Raw genomic sequence first — 20612 nt, forward strand, 5'->3', positions numbered from 1 at the left:
ATACAAACACGTACAAATTATAAGTATTTTGTTACAAAATAAAGACTCAAGTTAGTTTAGGAGGGAGAACACTAGCAGAAGGGAAAATTAACATGTTTCAGCCTATGATGTATATTAAAGGAAAAGAGGGACCAAATGAGGCTGAGTATGGAGAAGTCTATTGTAGGCAAGATGGGAGTGTGGTGATTAGGCAAGAGAGAAAGCCAGTTCAGATCAAAGTATGAGAGGGGCAGTAATGTTTAATGAGAATGAAAAGATAGTTTGGGACCAGGTTGTGTAGAAAGCAATTTCCTTTGAGTTCTATGGCTGAGTTCTAAATTGACAGACTGCAAAGCACTAAGGAGTGTGTGAGAGGAGAGGAAGCGAAAATGAAAGTAGTGAATACAGACAGCTATTTCAAGAAGTCTGGTTGAGAAAGAGAGGAGAACTATAGCGTGATAGTCTTAGAGTATGTAGAGTCTAAAGAAGTTTTTATTAAAGATGGGAGTCACTTGGAAATGTATGAAGTCACCAGGTAAGGAATCAGTTGATAGGGAGAGGTTATATATTCCACAGGGGAGATGTTTGAGCACACACTCTGATGAAGAAAGAAGATCAAATGTAGAGGGGTTAGAACTGGCAAGAAAGGTTACCTCTTCATGAGAGAGTAGGAGAAAGGAAGAGTGGGAGATATCCAGGGGTTTGGGGATAAAGACAATGGAAGATGAGGGAACAAACATTGAATCATCTCTATTTTCCCAGTAAAATAAGAGAGACAGTCCTTAAATATGGTGACACGAGAGGGAGAGGTGTGAGGGTATAGGAGACTTAAGAAGATAAGAAAAAATTTGGAATAAGCAATCAATTAGAAAGGAATAAAAGTTGCTTTGCTGTAGAAAAGGTCTATTTGAGACTGGATAACATAAACTGTAATGTACCAAATCCAGAAGACTCTGAGATTTTCTCCAGCTATGTTTAGCAAATGTTGAGTTAGAGTAGAAGAGGTAGAAGGTGAGAATAATCTAGGTCTGAAGTTTGGAAAGAGGAAAAAGGGGCAAGGGATTCAAGAGCAGAGGACAGTCAAGAAGTTACTACTGGGTTGAAGTTGGAGGAGAAAAGTGAAGTAAGAGCAAGGGTAATAGTTTGAGAAAATACTGAGGGGTAGAGGAACCAAAGGTCTCAATAAGGATTAAGATCTAGCTCACAAGGGACAAAGAATAGTTGAAAGGTGGAATGACCGGATATGTTCAAATAGAGAGGAATGTTAAAGTTTTCAATTAGGGAAGCAGAACATTTATGGGTAATGGTAAGATCTAGTGTATCCAGCATATCTATGTTTGGCTAAAGTGGACTTAAGATGTAGGTCACTGGATTTAAGGAGGCTTAGGAACTGAGAGGTAAAGGGTTTGGAGGGAACATCTAAGTGGACCTTAAAACCTTCTTATAGGGGTGGCCAGGTGGCACACTGAGTAAGAGCACCGGGCCGGGTTCTGGGCTTAGATATTTAACACCCACACAAAATAACTGGCCCTGTAACCTTGAGCAAGTTCCCCAATTGCTTAGAGGCAGCCAGGTGGTACAGCGAGTAAGAGTGCCAGCCCCAGCTTAGGGAGACCTGGGATTGGTTCTGGCCTCAGATACTAGGCACCCACACAAAAATAACTGGCCCTGTAACCTTGAGCAAGTTATTTAACCCCCGATTGCTTTAAAAAAAAAAAAAGCCTTCTTATATAAGGACAGGAGTTGCAGAGAAGAGGAAAATACTGAATTCCATTGGAAAATGTTTTTATCTATAATGGAAAAATTGCAGAGGGATTTATATTTCAGCTTACGATGTTTGCATTTGTGGTATAGCAGATATGGTTCTAAACTTAAAACAGGAGAAAACTGGGTTTGAAACCTGCTTCTGGCACTGGAGACAAGTCACTTAATCTCCCTCACCTTCAATTTTTTTGTTTGTAAAATGGAGTTATAAATATTTGTAATACCTACCTAAGAGGTTGTTATATGGATCAAAAGAGAAAATGTATGTAAAATGTTCTGCAATTTCAAGCACTACATAAATGCCAGTTGTCATATTATCCTGAAGTCAATAACTGGGAGACACTTAAGTTTTTTTTTTTAACAGATGAGGCATAGTCAGATATGAGTTTCAGCAATATTACTTTGGCAGTTATGTGGAAGATAGCTTAGAGTAGGCCTGAACAACCTGCAGCCCGCCAAAGGATTTCCTCTACCTACAAAGGATGTTTTCCTCTGTTTTTGCAGGCTGCCCAAAATCCTTTGGCATGCCCCAAGCATAAGAGTCCCTTCCCAAAGTTTTGAAGGCTTATTTTAGCTTAGAGAGAGGGTAAGTATAATAAAAGTATCTACAAATATAAATCAAAAACTGTTGTACTAAAAACTTGTTGCTCTCTACCTGTCTTTCTAGAAAAATTTTATCAAGTAACTTGATATAATTTCAAAAAGACACTTAAAATCCTAAGGAAGACAGTATCTTCCAGTATAAATAAAACAGATAAGATAGGTATCAGATCCCTCAGGGAGTTGCAGATGTTTAATGGAGGCAAGGAGGAATTGTATAGGAAAAAAAACAGTTGACTTTCTAGGGCATATGTGAAAAAAAGTCAATAATCATCACATTATTGCCTTATAAAATTATACTTTTAGCTAATCTAATGCAGTGGTATAGTGAAAAGGACAAGGAATTCAGCTAGAAAATCTGAGTTTAAGTGCCAAGTCAGAGACTTAATAGGGTCATGGGATTTAGAGCTATAAGGAACCTTCCAGATTATATGGTCATAGTCCTATGAAACCAAGAACAATATCTAGTCAAAGCTTCATAAAGGAGAAAACTGGAAGGCAGAGATGTTAAGTAACTTGTCCCTTGTTACAAAGAGAATGACAGAGCCTGGACTCAAACCCAAGCCTTGTGACTCCAAATTCACTCCTCTTTCCATATTGGGTAAATCTCTTCCCCTGTCTGGGACTCAGTTTCCCCATCTATAAAACAGAGATAATAACATTTCTGTCACCTCCCATACAAGAATGAGCTTACTTCAGAGACTGGTACAATATAAAGAGAAGAGTGTTGCGGGCGTTTGCCCTCACAACAGATCTAGACGACTAGCCCTACGGCCCTCTTACTTACCCATCCCGGGTCTTCGGTCGTCACCGGCCCCTCACGGGGAAAAACACCAGACAGAAGGCGGAGGAGTGAAGCGGGGTGGTTTATTCTTCAACAGTTACATGGCGGAGAGAGAGAGAGAGCCCTCTCACACGAGAAAATATATAGCGAGTCCGAGCCAATCAGATCGCAGTCTTACATTTATAGCCTTATATGGTGATCACCCCATGGCCTTATATGGAGATCACCCCATCAAGCTTATACATATTCATTCAAAGCAACCATGGCACCGCCCAAAGCCCCTCCCCCTCCCCCATCAACTCCCCCTTTTTCTTTAAAGCAAACGATAATCCTATATGTCAAAAGAATTGGCAGTGCAGACTGCTAAGCTTCTCGCTACAGGTGACACAGGTGACCATGCTTCTTGCCCGAAAGACCACGGAAAAATCCCATTACCACTCAGGGGTCCTGTCCCAAGGACTCTGACGTGCGGTGCGGGGGCCTCTGGCTTAGGTCACCTCCGATTCACTCGAACCTTACCCGTCATAGGACACCGACACCCTGGGTCCTGTCTTAGGCGGCCGAGGAGGGAGGAGTTGCCCGTCATGGAGTCACCCCCGTCTTACCCCAGGTGTCACACGTCCTCCATGGCCTGGAACCATACCTGAGGATCTCCCCCCTCTTGGAGGGTAAAAAGGGCCTGTTGGGTCAGAAGCATGTAGCCATCCTGACGGCGCCGTAGCTTGCAAACACAATACAAAAGCAAAATAATCACAAGAACAAACACCACGGTGGAGGAGGTTAAGCCTCCCCACTGTGAGAACCAGGTTGTAACATCATGCAGCCACTTAGACAGTCCGGAGAGAACGGCAGGATCGACAGAGGTGGAATTCACCGATGCAATAGCCAGTCTTAATTGTCTTATCTGTTGTTCGTATTCGGCAGACCAATTGCCTAGGAGGAGAGCGGAAAGTTGACGGGACAGGTTAGCTGCTCTAGTAAAGTTTTCATACAAAACGGGAGTAACACATAAACCAGGCATACGCAGGGTACATCCAACTTGGGCTACCTCCCAGAGGACATCAACCTCCTCCTGAATCAGGTCCACCCTCTGATTCAGAAGCATCATTCCGGTATACAGATGCCCATTTATTCCCTCTTGGGCTGTCAAGGCCATGGTAACGGAGGCACTCAGATTGGCAACCGCCATCGCAGTCGGCACAGCATAAGCCAAACTGGCGGCTGCTGCAGTAGCCGCAGCGGCAGCAACAGCAATGGCGGCAATAATGGCAGCAGAAATGCCGAAATCTCTTTTGGGCCTTAACTGCAAAGCAGAATTGGTAATGTTAAGTGGCCAGGGAACCCACCGTGGGAGGCGGAGGACAACTGCCAATGGGAATGCTTGAGCATTCCAGCAGGAAGAATAAAAGCAGTCATTCTTACATTGGAGAAGACACTCATTATGTCCTGTCCGATTGGAAACCAAAAACAGAAAGGGTTGCCAAACACAGACAGGCGTGGGTGATATCTGTACGTGCTTGACCGGCCTTGACATATTAAAATCGAAGGGGTCCAGTTCTGTCCATGTACCATTTCCCCACCCCATGACCCCACCCCACAGCATGGCCATGGGGCGCAAATCCAAACAAGCGCCCCCCTCCCCACAGAGCAACCACAAATCAAAAGGGTTTGCAGTGACCCCAGGATCTTCATAATGAAGGTGACGCGAGTTTGTATCGGAGGTAACAGTGGACATAAGAGGTTTAGCATCTTGGCAAGTCCAGTTGGTTGCCACACCCGCAGTAACATTACCAGAAGGGATGGGAGGGGAAAAGGTAAAAAACGGGTGCACAGGGACAGCTGCGGGTGACTGGCACTCCGTCCAGGGCCAAAAATCCTTGTGGCGGGAGGGCCGACAGCGAGGCTGGGCGCTGGGCTGGGGCCGCCACTCCCCTCCGCCCTCTCCACAAAGGAGACCACTGTTATCCTTCGCTCTAATCATTGTGCGGGCTGGCCAAAGTCCTCTCAATAAGGAGCCGTTCACCCTCTTGCTTGTAAAGTTAAGGCGGTCAGACCACACAGCCTCTTGAGGAAATAGCCCGACACATGGTGACAGTTCCGGATCGACTGTGGGTGTGATTTGAAAACATAACGTCCCATTAAGTGATATTGTCCTGTTACTTTCCACCGGCCTGGTGTCGTTGTTGAGGTGCAGAACAGGGAGCTTAAGGGTGTTGTTAACTGTAAATAAACGAGGAAAAACTTGTGCCGAAGAAGTCACAGGCATGGGTCTCGGGAAGGTGGAAAGCAGTCCCCAGCGTAATTCCGTCACGGCATTCTCAGCAAGGAGACCCAAGATGAGGAGGGTGAGTTGACAATCTGAAAGACAAGAAGAACAAGAATTCTCCTCACCCCCCAACCTGTCGGGGGTGGTGCCTTAATCAAGATCCCTAACTTTGTGAAGGGGCACCAATTGCTGTACCGCTGTTGGGTCATTATTTGGAAAAAAGGAAAGGTGGCCGGGCCTTCTTCCAACCACTTTTACAGGGCCGTGCCATTGGCCCCCCGTATCCTGCCACATTACCCTGGAACCGGGCAGTGCCCGGTTAGGTGCGGGGAGGGTCAATGGAGAAGAGGTGGTGTTCTCACCGGAGGTGCTCCAGAACCTCATGGCGGCAGTGGTGCCATCATCTCTAACTTGCAGGAAATTTAAGGTAAAGACAACCTGGGCCAACTCTTGACGAGTGACCGACCTGCATATTCCCCCTTTCTGTTTAAACAGGATGGTCTTAAGTGTACGGTTCGCCCGTTCAACAAGGGCTTGCCCGGTAGGGTTGTAGGGGAGGCCTGTAGCATGTTGAATAGAAAATTCAGTACAGAACAAGGCAAAAGCCTTGGAAGTATATGCCAGGCCATTATCAGTCTTTAAGGCTAATGGCACTCCTAGGATAGAAATCATTTCATAGAGATGGGCAATAACAGCTCTGGTCGACTCACGAGGCTGCAGGGAAGCAAAGACAAAAGATGAGAAGGTATCAACACAAACATGGATAAACTTAGAGCCAAGATGTGTAACATCCATTTGCCAAAGCTCATTGGGGGCAGTACCTTGGGGGTTAAATGCGTCCTCCTTAATGCGAGGGCGGAAGGGGGCACACACAATACATGACCGGATAATAAGTCTAGCCTCGCTCTTCGGCACACCATAAAGAGCCCTAAGAGACCGAGCTGAGATATGGAACTTAGCATGTGCCAACTGTGCAGGGGAATCTTTCGGGGGGAGAGAGGGTGGGGAAAGGCTAACTGCATGGAGGGCCTGGTCCGCTTGTGCGTTCCCAGAGTAAATGGGACCCACAGCAGTAATGTGCGACCGAACATGCAGCACATAAAGAGGGTGGCGCCTAAGATGAAGTAGCTCCTGAACCTCTTGAAGGAGCCTCAAGACCGCAGTGCGCGGAGAAATATACGCGGAAGGGAGGCGGGGCAGCATGAGGGCGCAATATTGGCTGTCTGTAATCAAATTAAAAGGAACATCAGCATATAGCCGAAGGGCTTGTTGCACAGCAAACAGCTCATTCTTTTGGGTGGATGTGTATGGAGTATTGAAAAGCCAGGTGTGGGGAACACTCGGATCATGAACTACTGCGCGGCGGTCCTTTGTTGCATCAGTAAAAACATTAGGGCCCTGCACGGGCACGCCAGACACCACCGGTATAGGGGGTCTCAGCTCCAAAGAGGCAAACATACGGAGCAAAGCAGGGCGAGAGACCTTACAAGTCCTCACCGAAGTCAGAAGGGTCGCCCAGGACAGGGACTCCTGGGCTAAAGTCATGGCAAGCTCCGGGGAAATGGAGCAATTCAAGGCAAAGTCGCACCCAAACAGGCAACGACAACGATGTAAAGCCTGAAGGGCAAAAAGGCAATAAGCCTCCCATTTATCCACCAGGGACGCCTTGCCCACCTTTGGGTACAACCACTCTAGACATCCCTGCTTTTGGAACAGGCAGCCCCACTGTGGGCCGCTGTCACTCAGTACTTGGAAATAAACTGGAGAGCCGGGAATGTAACGAGTCAAGGTGGTCTGGGCCCTCTTCAGAACCTCCTCGACTGCCTGAACCGCCTCTGGGGTCCAACTCCTAGGGGAACTCAGCGAAGAGTCTCCTCGGAGCAGCTCATACAAAGGTTGCATCACACTGGCAGGCAAGGGGACTGTGGCTCTAATCCATTGGAAGGCGCCAACCAGCCTCTGGAAGTCATTCAAGGTCTTATAAGCCCTCAATTTGATAGGAGGCAAGGTCCTTTGAACAGTACTAGCGGTAATCCTGTGTCCCAAATACTCATAGGGGGGGTGCCTCTATACCTTCTCGGGAGCTATAACAAAATTCTGTTGAGCCAATGTCTGCATCATGAAGGAAAGGCATTCCTGCACCTTTCCAGCTGTAGGGCCAGCAACAAGAATATCATCCATGTAATGGATAATTATGAACTCTTTGTATTGATCCCTAATTGGCTCCAAGATCTGGGCAACATAGAACTGGCAGAGGGTAGGGCTATTAGCCATTCCTTGGGGCAGAACCTTAAACTGAAACCTCTTAGAGGGAGCCTGGAAATTTATAGAGGGTACAGAAAAGGCAAATTTCTCCCTGTCCCCAGGGTGCAGGGGAATGCTGTAAAAGCAGTCCTGAATATCAATGACTGCGATATGCCAATTTTGGGGGATAGCTACGGGCATAGGCAAGCCAGGTTGTAATGAGCCCATCAGGAGCAAACAGGCATTTATAGCTCTGAGGTCTACAAGCATCCTCCATTTTCCTGATTTCTTCTTAATGACAAAAACTGGGGAATTATATGGGCTAAAGGAGGGTTCAATCCTATCATTCCGCAAAAGGGAGCCAACAATTTTTTGTAAAGCAGTGAGCTTCTCGGCTTTAAGGGGCCACTGCTCAACCCAGACCGGGCGGTTATTCGTCCAGGTCAGTTTCGGGGCGAAGCTCAAATCGAGAGTGGTCCCTATCCATTTCCCGGTAAGCAGTCCGGGGTTACTAAGGAGAGTTGCATTTGCGCAAGGACATCCCGCCCCCACAGAGCATAAGGCAGCTCGGGGAGACACAAAGGAGTGAACCTGCCTGCATTATCATCCACCGACCACGAGAGGGCACGAGCCGATCTCTGAGCTCTCTTGTTCCCCCCCACTCCCTGGACTGGCGTGGATGCAACCATCAAGGGCCATTCTTTCCTCCACTGATCCAAATTAATGACTGAACAATCAGCCCCCGTATCAATGATCCCTAAGATCGGATAATTCTCAACATGAATAATCAAAGTGGGACGATTCAAAGTGATGGAACGAGCCCAATTCAATTGGCAAGGATGCTGGGATGAGGGGCCGAAGGGAAACGCCTTAGCAATGATCTGATCAGCCCGTATAGAGACGGGGGTGCAGTGTGGATTAAACAGGGTCAACACTGCTTCCATATCCTCTGCTACTTGGGTGGGGACCTCAAAGTCAGGAGAGCCTTCTAGGCCGGTCACTACAGCTGGGTGGAAAGGCAAATGGGCAGGGACTGTTATCGCCTCTCCAGGGGGAAGTGTAAAGATGGAGGGTTGTTTTCCAGGAGAGGCCCTGACTCTTACAAACTGAGGATAATTGCCGCCTAACGAGGATGGGGGAGGGGCCCTGCGGCTGGGCCCCTCCACCCACCGTTTCCCTGCGGTTGAGATCCGGGGGAGACCCCGGTCTCCAAAGGGGCTTGTTCGCTGCCCTGTTTATTCTTGGCGCGACAAAACCGCGCTATGTGGCCAAGGCGTCCACAGTTAAAACACTTAGGAGGTGTTCCCCTGGAGGTGGCTTTGCACTGGGCCTTATAATGGCCGTATTGACCACATTGAAAACAAGCCTGCTTGCCGGGACCTTTCTGGGCTGACGAGCTGAGTTGTTGTATAGCCGCCAAGAGGCTCTGTTCCCTCTCTGTATTCGAGACTGTCAATTTTTCCAGCACCTGTACAAGCTGGCGGTCCCTATCCTGGGCAGTGCAAACCAACTGTGCAATCGGATTTTCCGGGGGCAGGTCCATTAACTTATCTATGACGTCCTCCAAGGGGGCCTCCGATGGCAGGGATGCCACCGCAGCTGCCTCCCTGGAGCGCAAGCCTTCCTTAACCAACTGCTTAATGAGTATGTCCATTCCAGGGCCGCTGCCTAGGGTCCTATGGACCGTCTCCTGAACTTGGTTAACAAAAGAAAGGGGGGTCTGATCAGGTCTTTGTTTCAGGCCGACTAATTTAGGGCCCCCTGTCATACCCTTGGCAGAAACCTTCTCCCAGGCCGCTATGTGTGCAGCCTTGACATCATCTAATTCTAACTGCCCATAGGCTGCCTGCACGGCCGGGTTGGAAAAATGGCCAGTGCCACAAATTAAGTGCTCAGTGTCTTGAGGGGCCCTGCCGGGTCTAAGTCGGGCCAAATGCCGGGCCTCCCTCTTCACTTGTGCCTGGAAGGCAAGATGCATAGCAGGGTCTAGACAGGACATAGCTAGCTCGTCAAAATCCCCCGGGGTCCAGGGGTGAGCGGTTACTAGGTTCATAAGTAGCCTCCTAACATAAGGTGAAGAAGGGCCATACTTAGTCACCGCCTCTTTGAACTCTTTCAGTGTCTTATATGTGATGGGAGAATGAGTACGCTGACCCGTAAGGGGATCAGTCAAAATGGGATAGACATCCCAAGAGGCGAAGTCCACCTCCGCGCCCGCCTCCGCCGCCACACGGAGGCTCCGCCTTATTAACCCCTCTCCCTCACAAATATTCGCCTCTTGCCTTTTCTCATAATGAGGAGGCGGGGGCGGAGGGCAGGGAGGGGCGACATATGCCATCTTGGCGCCCACTCCTTTTACCTTCATCTTCCCCTTCTGAACTGCTAGCGGAACTATCCGCCGCCTGATTCATTACCACAGCCCTTAAGTCCTCCCACGGATATTGACCGAAGCCCCCTGGGTCCTTCAATTCCTTATTCTTCCCTTTTTCTAACTCTGAATCTGACCCGGCTAATGAGGAGCCCACCTGTGTGGCCAAGGACCGGGAAGCGGCAATCGGGGAAGGATTCAATGCCGCGTCCAATATCTTAAAGACCGAAAAATCAGTGGGTGTTAGCGAACCAGGGCAGCCATTCTCAAAAGCTGCCATCTGCTGTCCCACAACTCTCCATCTATCGGCCTGTATGCCGACATGCCTGACCCAAGGGCATATGTCCCAGATCTTATCTATAAACTCCCTACAGGTCTTAATGGGGATTTTTGCCCCCCTTTGGGCGCAAAGCTTATAAAGTTGCGCCGCTATCACCCCCTTCTCCTCCGGCCTAAATACAGGGATACTATGCCCTGTTCCCATCCTATCCTCTTCCCGAGGCTACAGTGGCCTCGAGGCTGCCTGGCGACTGGAGCAGACCAGCTGCGTCCAGCAGGCCGTCCGCCAGCTAGTCGTCCCGAAGGGTCAGTCCCACGTTGGGCGCCAAAATCTGTTGCGGGCGTTTGCCCTCACAACAGATCTAGACGACTAGCCCTACGGCCCTCTTACTTACCCATCCCGGGTCTTCGGTCGTCACCGGCCCCTCACGGGGAAAAACACCAGACAGAAGGCGGAGGAGTGAAGCGGGGTGGTTTATTCTTCAACAGTTACATGGCGGAGAGAGAGAGAGAGCCCTCTCACACGAGAAAATATATAGCGAGTCCGAGCCAATCAGATCACAGTCTTACATTTATAGCCTTATATGGTGATCACCCCATGGCCTTATATGGAGATCACCCCATCAAGCTTATACATATTCATTCAAAGCAACCATGGCACCGCCCAAAGCCCTTCCCCCTCCCCCATCAGAAGAGGATATAAAATCACAGGAAATGGGTTCAAACTCTGACCCTTCTATTCACTGCCTACATCCATATCCTGCCCTTTAACTGGGGACATCCCCTGAGGTTCTGTCCTGGGTCCTCTCTCATTTCTCTACACCCTCCTCTCTTTCTACAAAAATTGTATTGCTGTCTGTTGTTTTTGCAACACTCATTTCCTAATATACTTCAAAAGATTTTCTTGTAACATAAAGAATTTAAACAAACCAAACTAGCAGAATACAGCAATATTCCACATTCATTGTCCCCCACCTGTCAGTGGAGAAATATTACTGTTCTCACTGTCCACACTCTGTCTTTTAGTGATCTCACCAGCTTTCATGGGTTCAATCATCATCTCTCTGCTAATGGTTTCCAAATCTAGCTGTCTAGTCCTAAGCTCTCTAGAGACCCAGTCCCATGTAAGCAACTGATAGAAATCTTAAACTCAGTATGTCTAAAACAGAATTTATTACTTCTACCCTGTATCTGCCCACCCTCAAAATTTCCCCATTTCTGATAAGAGTATCACCATCCTTCCAGTCATCCTTGCTCTCAGCATCAGAGCCACTTTCAACCACTTCCCACCTCTAACCTCCATAGTCAATAATTTCCCAAGTCTTGGTAATTCCACCTTAATCTCTCCACTTCTCTTCACTTACATGATCACCTTCTAAGTCAGGCCCTCATTTCATTGTTTCTTGCTAGGATTATTTAATACTTTCTCCTCCTATTCAGCCTCCATACAGCTACAATTCAGTTCAAGTGGCTCTGCGATCTCATTTAAGTGGAAGTTGCTTCCAATAATGCTCATTGCAAGCCAACCATGCCTGCCTACTTTGGGTTACTCTGATCCCTGGCTTCTCATAAGTTTGCCACAGAGAGTCCACCCTATGTCCTGGGAGTCTTTTTTGTGTTTTCTTAACAGTATGAGGATACCAATGAGGCATACTAATTGTCTATAATTTACACTTGCCATGTGACCAGTTTATCTTCTTTTATAGTCATACATTTCTTTGATGTCATTTTTTTTTTTTGGAGGGCAGTTCTGGGTTAAGTAACTTGCCCAAGGTTACACGGCTAGTTTTTTGTGTGTGGGTGTTAAGTGTCTGAGGCCTGAACCGAACTCAGGTCCTCCTGACTCCGGGGCCAGCACTTTACTCACTGCACCACCTACCTGCCCTTTGATGTCATTTTTACACAGATTCTCCTTTATAATTCCTTGTTTTAATTTGTTCCAATCTGCTCATACTCACCATATACCTCCTCATCGCCCTTTGGGTGATCCTCAACTTAAAAATCTATGGAGACTACAGTATCCTATGACTTAACAGTCTAATAACCATCAAAAGAATACTTGGGGTCATAACAGCACTGGACAATATCCTACACAAACCCAATCTCCTACTCTTGCTCAACTCATGTTATTTTTCCATTTACTGTATCTGCTCCTGATATACATATATACTGATAGACAAGCTCTATAGATAGTCCATCCAAATGAATGCCATATCTGAGTAAATGGCATTCATCCACTTAGCTATTCCTAAGTGGATAGGCCAATTTTTTTTTTAATGGATGTCATTTAAGAGGCTTTCCAATGTTCTGGAACTCAATACAATCAGCACAATGTCAACTAAAACTAGATATCTATAGAACATCACCATCTCTCGGGAATCCATTTTCAATTTGTATCTCTCACCATTACAGTGATGAACACCTCTGGCAAGCAAACATCATTGTTTTATACTTAATATTTGCAATGAGAGTTCTCAAACAAGATTCCTAATGTCAAAAAGTCTCATGTAACTTTGACGTGTGAACATGAGACATTGTTGGAGGAGAACCTTTAAGGCTAAATTTTGCTCTACCAAATCAAATCAAATCAATCAATAAGCATTTATTCAGCCCCTAATATGTGGCAAGTATTAGGGTGATGTGTTCAAGAGAATGGGAAGATATAAGGTAGTTCCATTTTAGACATATTGAGTTTGAGATGACAACTCTAAACAAAGACAAAAATGAAGAGTCCCTGCCCTCCAGGAGCTTAGATTCTCTCAGCAGAAATATATACATCTATAACTATACAGAAAATAATCATAAGATGATTTAGGGGAGGAAACAACTTGGAGAATCAAAAAAGGCCTCATACTAAAATAGTTCTTGAGTCTGATACAAAGACAAAAATAAAAGTCTCCACCTTAAGGTGCTTTTTTCCCCCCTTTTTTCTTCAGGAGAAAGATTAAAACTAACACAAAGCTAGAAAAATAAACACTAGAGCAAAAAGATGTAATATGCAACTAAACAATGAGAATCTAACATAATTAAACTAGTTATTGAGGCAAAAAAATGGGAAATGGACAGAGGAAATCCATACTGATAACACTTTTCAATCTTCACTGATAACATTTTTCAAAAGAAGTTTAAATGATAATACAAATCAGTTGCCAAGGGCTGATATACAGAAACTAGTCTCACAGTCAGGAGCTCAAGTCCTGCTTAGAATACATATTGGCTGTGACAGTGGGCAAGTAACAACCTCTCAGCTCTCCAGGAACTCTAAGAATTGCAGAAGAGATGCTGATCTTCATTGGTAGAGTTTCCTCACTTTCTATTTCTTACCAATCTACCAATGAAATCACAAGTAAGGATAAATTAATTAGTTGCCATAAAAAGAATACCTTGCCAGGTGGAGAAAGATGACAGCACATTACAACAACAGTTTAGAATAAAAACTCTTGTAAAATCTCACAGGGAAGAATGGTAGATTGTGTGCAAAGTCTCATCAAAGACTTAGGGAAAGAAAAACAAATCTATAGAAAACAAGTGAGAGACCAAACCAATCAATCATCCACACAGCTGTCAAAATAATTTTCTTAAAACACGGGTCTGATTATGTCACTGTTCTGTTCAAATGTATTCTCAAGCCTCCTAATGCCTAAACTATAAAATACAAACTGTTAGCTTGACATTTTAAGCCCTACATAATCTGACTCCAAAATCCCTTTATAGATTTATTTCATATTACTTCCCCTCAAATCCTTATGTTTCTGACAAATTGATCAACTTGCTGTTCCCCACACTTGGTAGGGTCTGTGCCTTTGCAATGACTGTCCTCCCGCTCCCACGTTTTGTGGTATATTCCCTGCCTCATCTCAACTTCTTATTATATTTAGCTTTCTTCAAGCTTCAACCTGGGTTCTATCACCTATGGAGAACCTTCCTGATCCCTCTAGTTGTTAGTGCTCCCAACCTTTCCCAAATAATCATGTTTTTACTTAAAAGATTACAGGTTTTTTCTCCCTAAAAGGACAAAAGCTTCTGGAGGGGTAATGCCTGCCTGGCACTTCTTTTTTGTCTTAATCCCCTAGCAGAATGAATGCACTTAGTAGGCACTTAATAAATACCAGAATTTAAAAGTCTGTGTTAGTACAGGCAAATTACTTCTCTCAGGTCTGTTAGTTTTCTCATCCCTAAAATGGAGGTCTCTTCCAGTTCTAAATCCTACCAATCAGGCCGCTCAATCAAACAAGCACTTGAACACAAGCCTACATTCTAGTTGAGGGGGAAGAGGGCACAAGAAGTACATATAGAAGTATATACCAAAACGCACAGTAATTTTTTTTGAGAGCAGGCACTAGATGCTGGGAGAGATCAGGCAAGGCTTCATGTAGTAGGTTACATTTGAGCCTTTTGAAAGAAAAAAAGGATTTCTACGAGAAGTTAGGAAAAAGTACATTCCAGGTATGGGGAATGGGCCAGTGCAAAGAAAAAGAGATGAGAGATGAAGAACGTGAGGAGGAACAGCAAGAAAGCCAGCACGACCGGGTGTAGAGTGCGGGAAGGGAGATATTGCATAACAAGGTGAGACTGGAAGGCTGGCGGGCATGTTGCGAAACGTTCTGGCTTCCCCTGGTTAAGGGGCATAGAAACCAAATGTTCAAGAATAGCTTTCTTCTATCCTCCCCCGAAAAAGGCCTCCGAGGAGCTCCCACGCAAAGCGGGGTCTGGGTCCAGGGGCTTCAGCCAACCTGGCACCCCCGTAAATGAGTTCCCTAGGATGGCAGGTTGCCCAGCGTTAAGAAGAAGCACGGTGGCAGGCCCCAGGGGCTTCATTTACCGTAACGCATTTCCTGGGCCTGGAGCTAACACGCGCTTGAGCTCCCCGCGGCCGAGACAGGAACCCGAAGCAAGCCGGCTTCTCTTTCAAGAACCGGCAGCCACTACTCCACACAGAAGAGTAGGACCCGAGGAGATCTCGTGAGACAAAACGGGATTGCTTCCTCCCAGCATACCCCTCGGCTGCCGCCGCTATCGCCGCCGCCGCCGCCGCCACCGCCGCGGCTTGTAGGAGGGGGCAGGGAAGGCTACTTGGCTGGTTGAGGAGGGGGTGGGGGAGGGAGCGAGCGAGCGGAGCGGGGCGAGCGGAGCGGAGCGGAGGGCGGCCATGTTGGGAGAGAGGCGGCTGCAGTAGTCGGCGGAGCGGGCTGCGGCCGAGGCCAGGCGGGCCAGCTCGTCGTGGGACGGAGCTGGGGGTGGGTGTGGGATCGGCGGCAGCGGTTCGGCCTCTCTAAGGATCCTGCCCGGGCTCCGGGGGCGGCGGGGGCCGGGGCGGCGCCATGAGTGGAGGGACCCCCTACATCGGCAGTAAGATCAGCCTTATCTCCAAGGCGGAGATCCGCTACGAGGGCATCCTCTATACCATCGACACGGAGAACTCCACCGTGGCCCTCGCCAAAGGTACGCCTGGGGTCGACGGACAGCGGGCGGGCCGGATTCGGCGTCCCTGCGGGGAGGCGGGAGGGCGGGAGGACTCGGCGCTCCGGCCTGGCCCCTCAGGGTCGCGGCCCCGACCTCGGGCGGGGGAGCCGGGGAGCTGGCCTGTCTTCCCTCGCCGCCCGCCGCTGCCGGGGCTTCTGGGGTGGGGGGTGGTTATTGATTCCGCGGGGGCCTCCTCACGGGCGGCCTCCCCACACAATGTGACGCTGACTCGGGGATTACACGCGCAGGTTCGACTCCGCGAAAGCGGCGGGCGCAAGAGTTGCCTTTGAGCTCCCACCCATCCCCCGAGCACGGCGAGGCCTAGGCATAAAAGCCACTCTTCCAAACAGTGAAATTACTGGGGGTCAGCGTGGGGGGAGGGCTTCGAGGCACTCCCTGTAAGAGAGTCACCAGAAACAGTCAAACATGATCTCCAAGGCCCCTTCCAAGCTCAAAAATTCCGCGATAACTGTCTCCAGATATCGCAAAACAAAAGCTAGGACGTTTTTTAAAAAAAAAAATGTTTAACTTTCAATAAATATGACCTCTCTGTTTTCATAACCTTAATATTAGCTATAATTCCTTGTGTCGTTCTTATTTGGAAAAGAGTGTATTTTGTATTGCCAAATAGAAATATTTCAGCGTCGTGAAATTTTAAGGAAATATGAACAGTGCCAAGATTTCAGTGTGTACGTTGCAGGTTAAAGGGTCAAAAAAGACTATAAATAACACACTAAGCTGCAACTTGTTTGAAAAGTAATATTTGCCTGCTAAACCAGAATAGTTCCAAAAGCTTATGCAATGACCCATTTAGGGTGTGTATTAAACGTACTACTCTAGACAAGACTGGAGTTCAGCTAGCTCTCGGAGTCCATTTCTGTGTCTTAGAAACAGATTGAAAAGAGAGTTGAGTCTAAGATGAATGTTGTAAAAGTAGACCTGCATAGACAATGTAGTGATAACGTGGATCTTTGTGAAGCCTTGTGATTAAAAGGGGGAAGTTCTGAGTTGGGATATCTTTGAGACTTGTCCTACTGGTAGCGTTCAGCATTGCCACAGGATGTCTGGTTTTTGTTTCCTTTCACATGTTTTTGCTCCTTAGATTGGAAGAAAGAAATGAAGAGAATAAATCTGTTCAGACCTTTTGGCTTAGAGACTCTCATACTGCTCAATAGCAGGATGTCCTCCTAGGAAGCAGGTTGTGATCCCTATTTTCTCTCTAACGTTCTGTCTTCCTGGGGGAAGAGGGGAATAATTGAGAGTATGAGGAAAGGTAAAAGTATAATTTTTTTTTTATCAATTTATTTGGTGTAGTTAGCTTTTAATTGAACCTGTGCTTGGAGTTGTAGAAACCAAAGTTTCAAAGTTCAGAAAATACCTCTTAGTTAACACTTTCTATTTCACGCTGATCAGAGAATAAAAATATTAGTATTAGTTACTGATCCTTTTCAGAATACCTTCTTGCGATAACTGTTGAGAGACAATGATAACATGTCAGAACTTGTCAGTTATAGTGAAAGAAATGTACTATATGTCATTGTGTGTGTGTGGAGCACAATTTGATCCCCACTGTATATTATGACCAAATTCATAGGGTGGCAGGATGCTTTTCATGACAGTTTCACTTTTTACTCCTTTAGTTAGTTTTAGTGGTCTTATATTTGTGTTCTTAGTTATGAAGGTATTTTAAAGCCATTCTCTTTTTTAAAAAATCAAACACAAATTTCTTCCAAGAGCAAAAGTAGTGCAAGAAGTAGAAAAGTATCACAAAACTATCCTTGTCTAATTATAACATTGCATTATTAAAACAGCTTTTTGAAAAGGTCCCTGGGAAAATAATACTTCACTTCCTTGGTTGAGGGTTCTGATTAGACAGCAAAATATTTGGAACCCTTTTGGTTTATACGTGGTGTATTTATTGCTTTTTTGAAGAAGATACCTTACACAAATTCATCTTGTTTTTGCTCTTTCGGTGTTTGAAATCCTAATATATTTACAGATTTATATTTATGCAATTTCCATCATCTACTTTTCTACACTTTTTTTTTTTTTTGATATTTACAAAAAGGTTATCAGAAACAGTTCAGAGAGAGCACCTGAAAAATTCCAAATTAGAATATTATTTTATAGCAACTTCTGAAAAATACTCTGTTCATGTTATTCCATCTATCTAATAGGCCTTGAGAGATAAAAAAAAAAAAAAGGAAACCATGGAAATTGCAAATTTCCCACTCTTTGTTAGCAGCAACTTTTTCTTTTCTCTGGTTCTCTGTACCCACAAAAGATGACCAGTGAGAATGTACTTGGTTAAAACTTGAACCTAACTTTTTTGCATTATGCTACATTCATTTTCACTGAATCGGCAGTCTGTATTCTTGAGTTGACTTCTCAGCAGCCCAAGATAAGGTTCTGTGCTCTGTCAAAGGAAAGATGCATTTTATATTGCTTTGTTAGCAACTTTATGTATTTACATTTCTACCCACACATAATTTGTTCTTTGTGTCTTAATTGAGTAAATAATTCAATGCTTGCTGTTGTTCCACAGTTTAAAATTATATTGTCAGTGTACTTACTTGTAGTTCCACATAAGAACTTCATAATAGAAATTCATCTGTTTCACATGTATCACTATATGCCTTTTCTTAAGTAAAAAAAATTATTTCTTAATGTGTATCAGAGGTTTTTTAGTTTATGAAAAGAAACATTTTATCAGCTTGGCAAAAAATTTATTTACTTTTTGCAGCTATTTCATAAAGTAATATAGAAATCGAATCTTATTTAGAAAAAAAAGATATCTACATATTTTAAATCTAATGCCTTTTTTGTGTTCCAGTTTTAATACATGAAATTTTAATGTGTGCCTAGTTTAATCACTTCAAATGTGGAAATTCCAAAGAATCCAGAGAATTTCAGAGTTGGAAGGGACTTCAGGTCATATAGTTCAACTGCTAGCAGAACATGAATACCTTCTCCACCATACCAGATAAGAAATTATTCAGCATTTGCTAGAAGACCTTCAGAGAAGATAAACTTATCATCCCTGAGGCTAGCCCATTCTACCCTTTAGTTAGTACCAGATGCTAGGAAATTTTTCCTGAAATCAATCCCAAGTTTGCTTCTTTGCAGCATCAATTTCTAATATCATCATCAATTGCTTTGCCCTCCAGAGAACAAATCTAAACCTTCTTATATGTCACCTATTCATGTATCAGAAAATAGTTTCAAAGTATAGATAAAGAAGTTATTATTTTTTAAAAGTAATCATGTACTAAAATGTTAACAAAATTATATTAATCATTCTTAGTTACTCAGAATCATTCTTATAATCAAAATATACAGTACAATATCATTTTGAGGCTTCTAATTCAGATTTGTTACCAAACTATGTTGGCGTGGTCAGTTAATCAAATAAACAAGCATTTATTAAGATATTTTCCATTTGCTAGGCCATGTATGTAGTGATGGGGATAAAACAACTAAAAAGAAAAAAAAACAGTCTCTGCATCTTGAAGAAGGGGTTCTGTGAGATGGCAGAAAGGAAGGTTACTCCGTTATTGTTATGGGGGGTAGCGGTTAACCAGTGCAAAGGTCTTCATTTGGAAGGTATGAGTACTGTGTGTGAACAAAAGAGAGGAGGCCAATTTGCCCCTACCTGAAAGTAAAGGAAGGGGACTAATATGTATTATGAGGCTGAAGCTTCTACTGTTAGTTTTAATACAGGGCTATGCATCATTAGTACTTAATCCTCTAAGTGGTGGCTGCTAATCATTGGACCAATTGTTGTGGTATCATTCCACACTGTAACAAGCTAACAGTCATATCTTTTTGTTTCTTCAGATGTATTCAGAATCAACTGTCTTGAGTGTTTGTATTACAAAGTGTGGTTCTATTTAGTTTTAGGTGACATTAGATTTTTACTTAGAGTTTATTTCTAGGAATTTCTTTAAAACACATTTTATTTCTTATGATACTACTAAGATAAGTCAAGATTGCCCTCCTTATTTTTTACCCCAGCAATGGGATATATACTCAGAGTTGGAGTCCTTAGTACCACATATCTGTATATTCACATATCTGTAGCAGAGGAAGAAATTTGGGGATTTTTTTCTTCCACATCTACCTTTTAAGAAGAGATTTCCAAGCTATTAGAAAATAGGAACATTTATCTTGGCAGATTTGTCTCTGGTCTTTTATACTACAGTGCAAAGAGAAGTATTTTGTGAACTTTTAAAGTGCTACCTAAACTTTCTTATCTTTTTAACATTTCCAAAGTCCATAAGTTCAGTGATATGGATGCCTCTTTTACTGCCATGGATCACAGCCTCTTGATGCCTTAATAGTCAACATTCGTATGGGAGGGGGGAGGCAATTCGGGGCAGGCATCTGGTAGGTAGGCAACTTTCTGGTAACAAACAGCTCCTGTCCCTCAGATGACAGAAATAAAACCATCCCCAGGTCTGTACTTGAAGCTTTTCTAGCTTGGTAAGTAGTTTACATAGCCTTTGAAAATGTAGGTTCAGGTGCCTTTAATGGTGTGGCATTAGAGGACTTCTTTGACATTTTCTATTCAGAATACCCACTCCAAGATTAACTACCAAGTAATACTTTGTTCCCCCTATATAAGAAATACTACCCTAGGTTTCACATACTAGTTTAAGTCTGCTTAAAAATCAAAGTGAATGACTTACCAAAAAATATGTAGTATCTCAATGACAACCCATAAAACTTCTGATTGCATTCAGGAAAAAAAATTGCAGGTATTTTTCATTTGATCTGTATGTTGTCAGGCAGTATAAATTATAGTGTTTTAAATAATGTAAAAGGAAACAGAAAGTGTGGGGGGGTTAAAAATTAATTTAAAATAT

General features: G+C 44.6%; 2 protein-coding genes across 4 annotated transcripts in view; one reads left to right on the top strand and one right to left on the bottom strand.

Moving 5' to 3' along the window:
• Positions 1-3189: 3189 nt before the first annotated feature.
• Positions 3190-15251, bottom strand: LOC138157153 (uncharacterized). Its single transcript, XM_069082658.1, has 2 exons — positions 15107-15251; positions 3190-5485 (listed from the first exon to the last, which is right to left on the bottom strand). Exons 1-2 carry the CDS (start codon positions 15114-15116, stop codon positions 3741-3743), a joined length of 1755 nt encoding a protein of 584 aa, XP_068938759.1. The 5' UTR covers positions 15117-15251; the 3' UTR covers positions 3190-3740.
• Positions 15252-15421: 170 nt separating this feature from the next.
• Positions 15422-20612, top strand: part of LSM14A (LSM14A mRNA processing body assembly factor) — a 61934-nt gene continuing 56743 nt past the window's right edge. For all 3 annotated transcript variants that reach the window (XM_069082660.1, XM_069082659.1, XM_069082661.1), the window contains exon 1: positions 15422-15726. In XM_069082660.1, coding sequence (XP_068938761.1) covers positions 15606-15726 — 121 coding nt within the window. In that variant the 5' untranslated portion in view covers positions 15422-15605. The remainder of the gene's footprint in view (positions 15727-20612) is intronic.

This window comes from Petaurus breviceps, unplaced genomic scaffold (genome assembly GCF_028583685.1).
Source record: "Petaurus breviceps papuanus isolate PSGF00001 unplaced genomic scaffold, PetGlider_PUasm1.0 171, whole genome shotgun sequence".
In the NCBI taxonomy this organism is placed as follows: domain Eukaryota; kingdom Metazoa; phylum Chordata; class Mammalia; order Diprotodontia; family Petauridae; genus Petaurus; species Petaurus breviceps.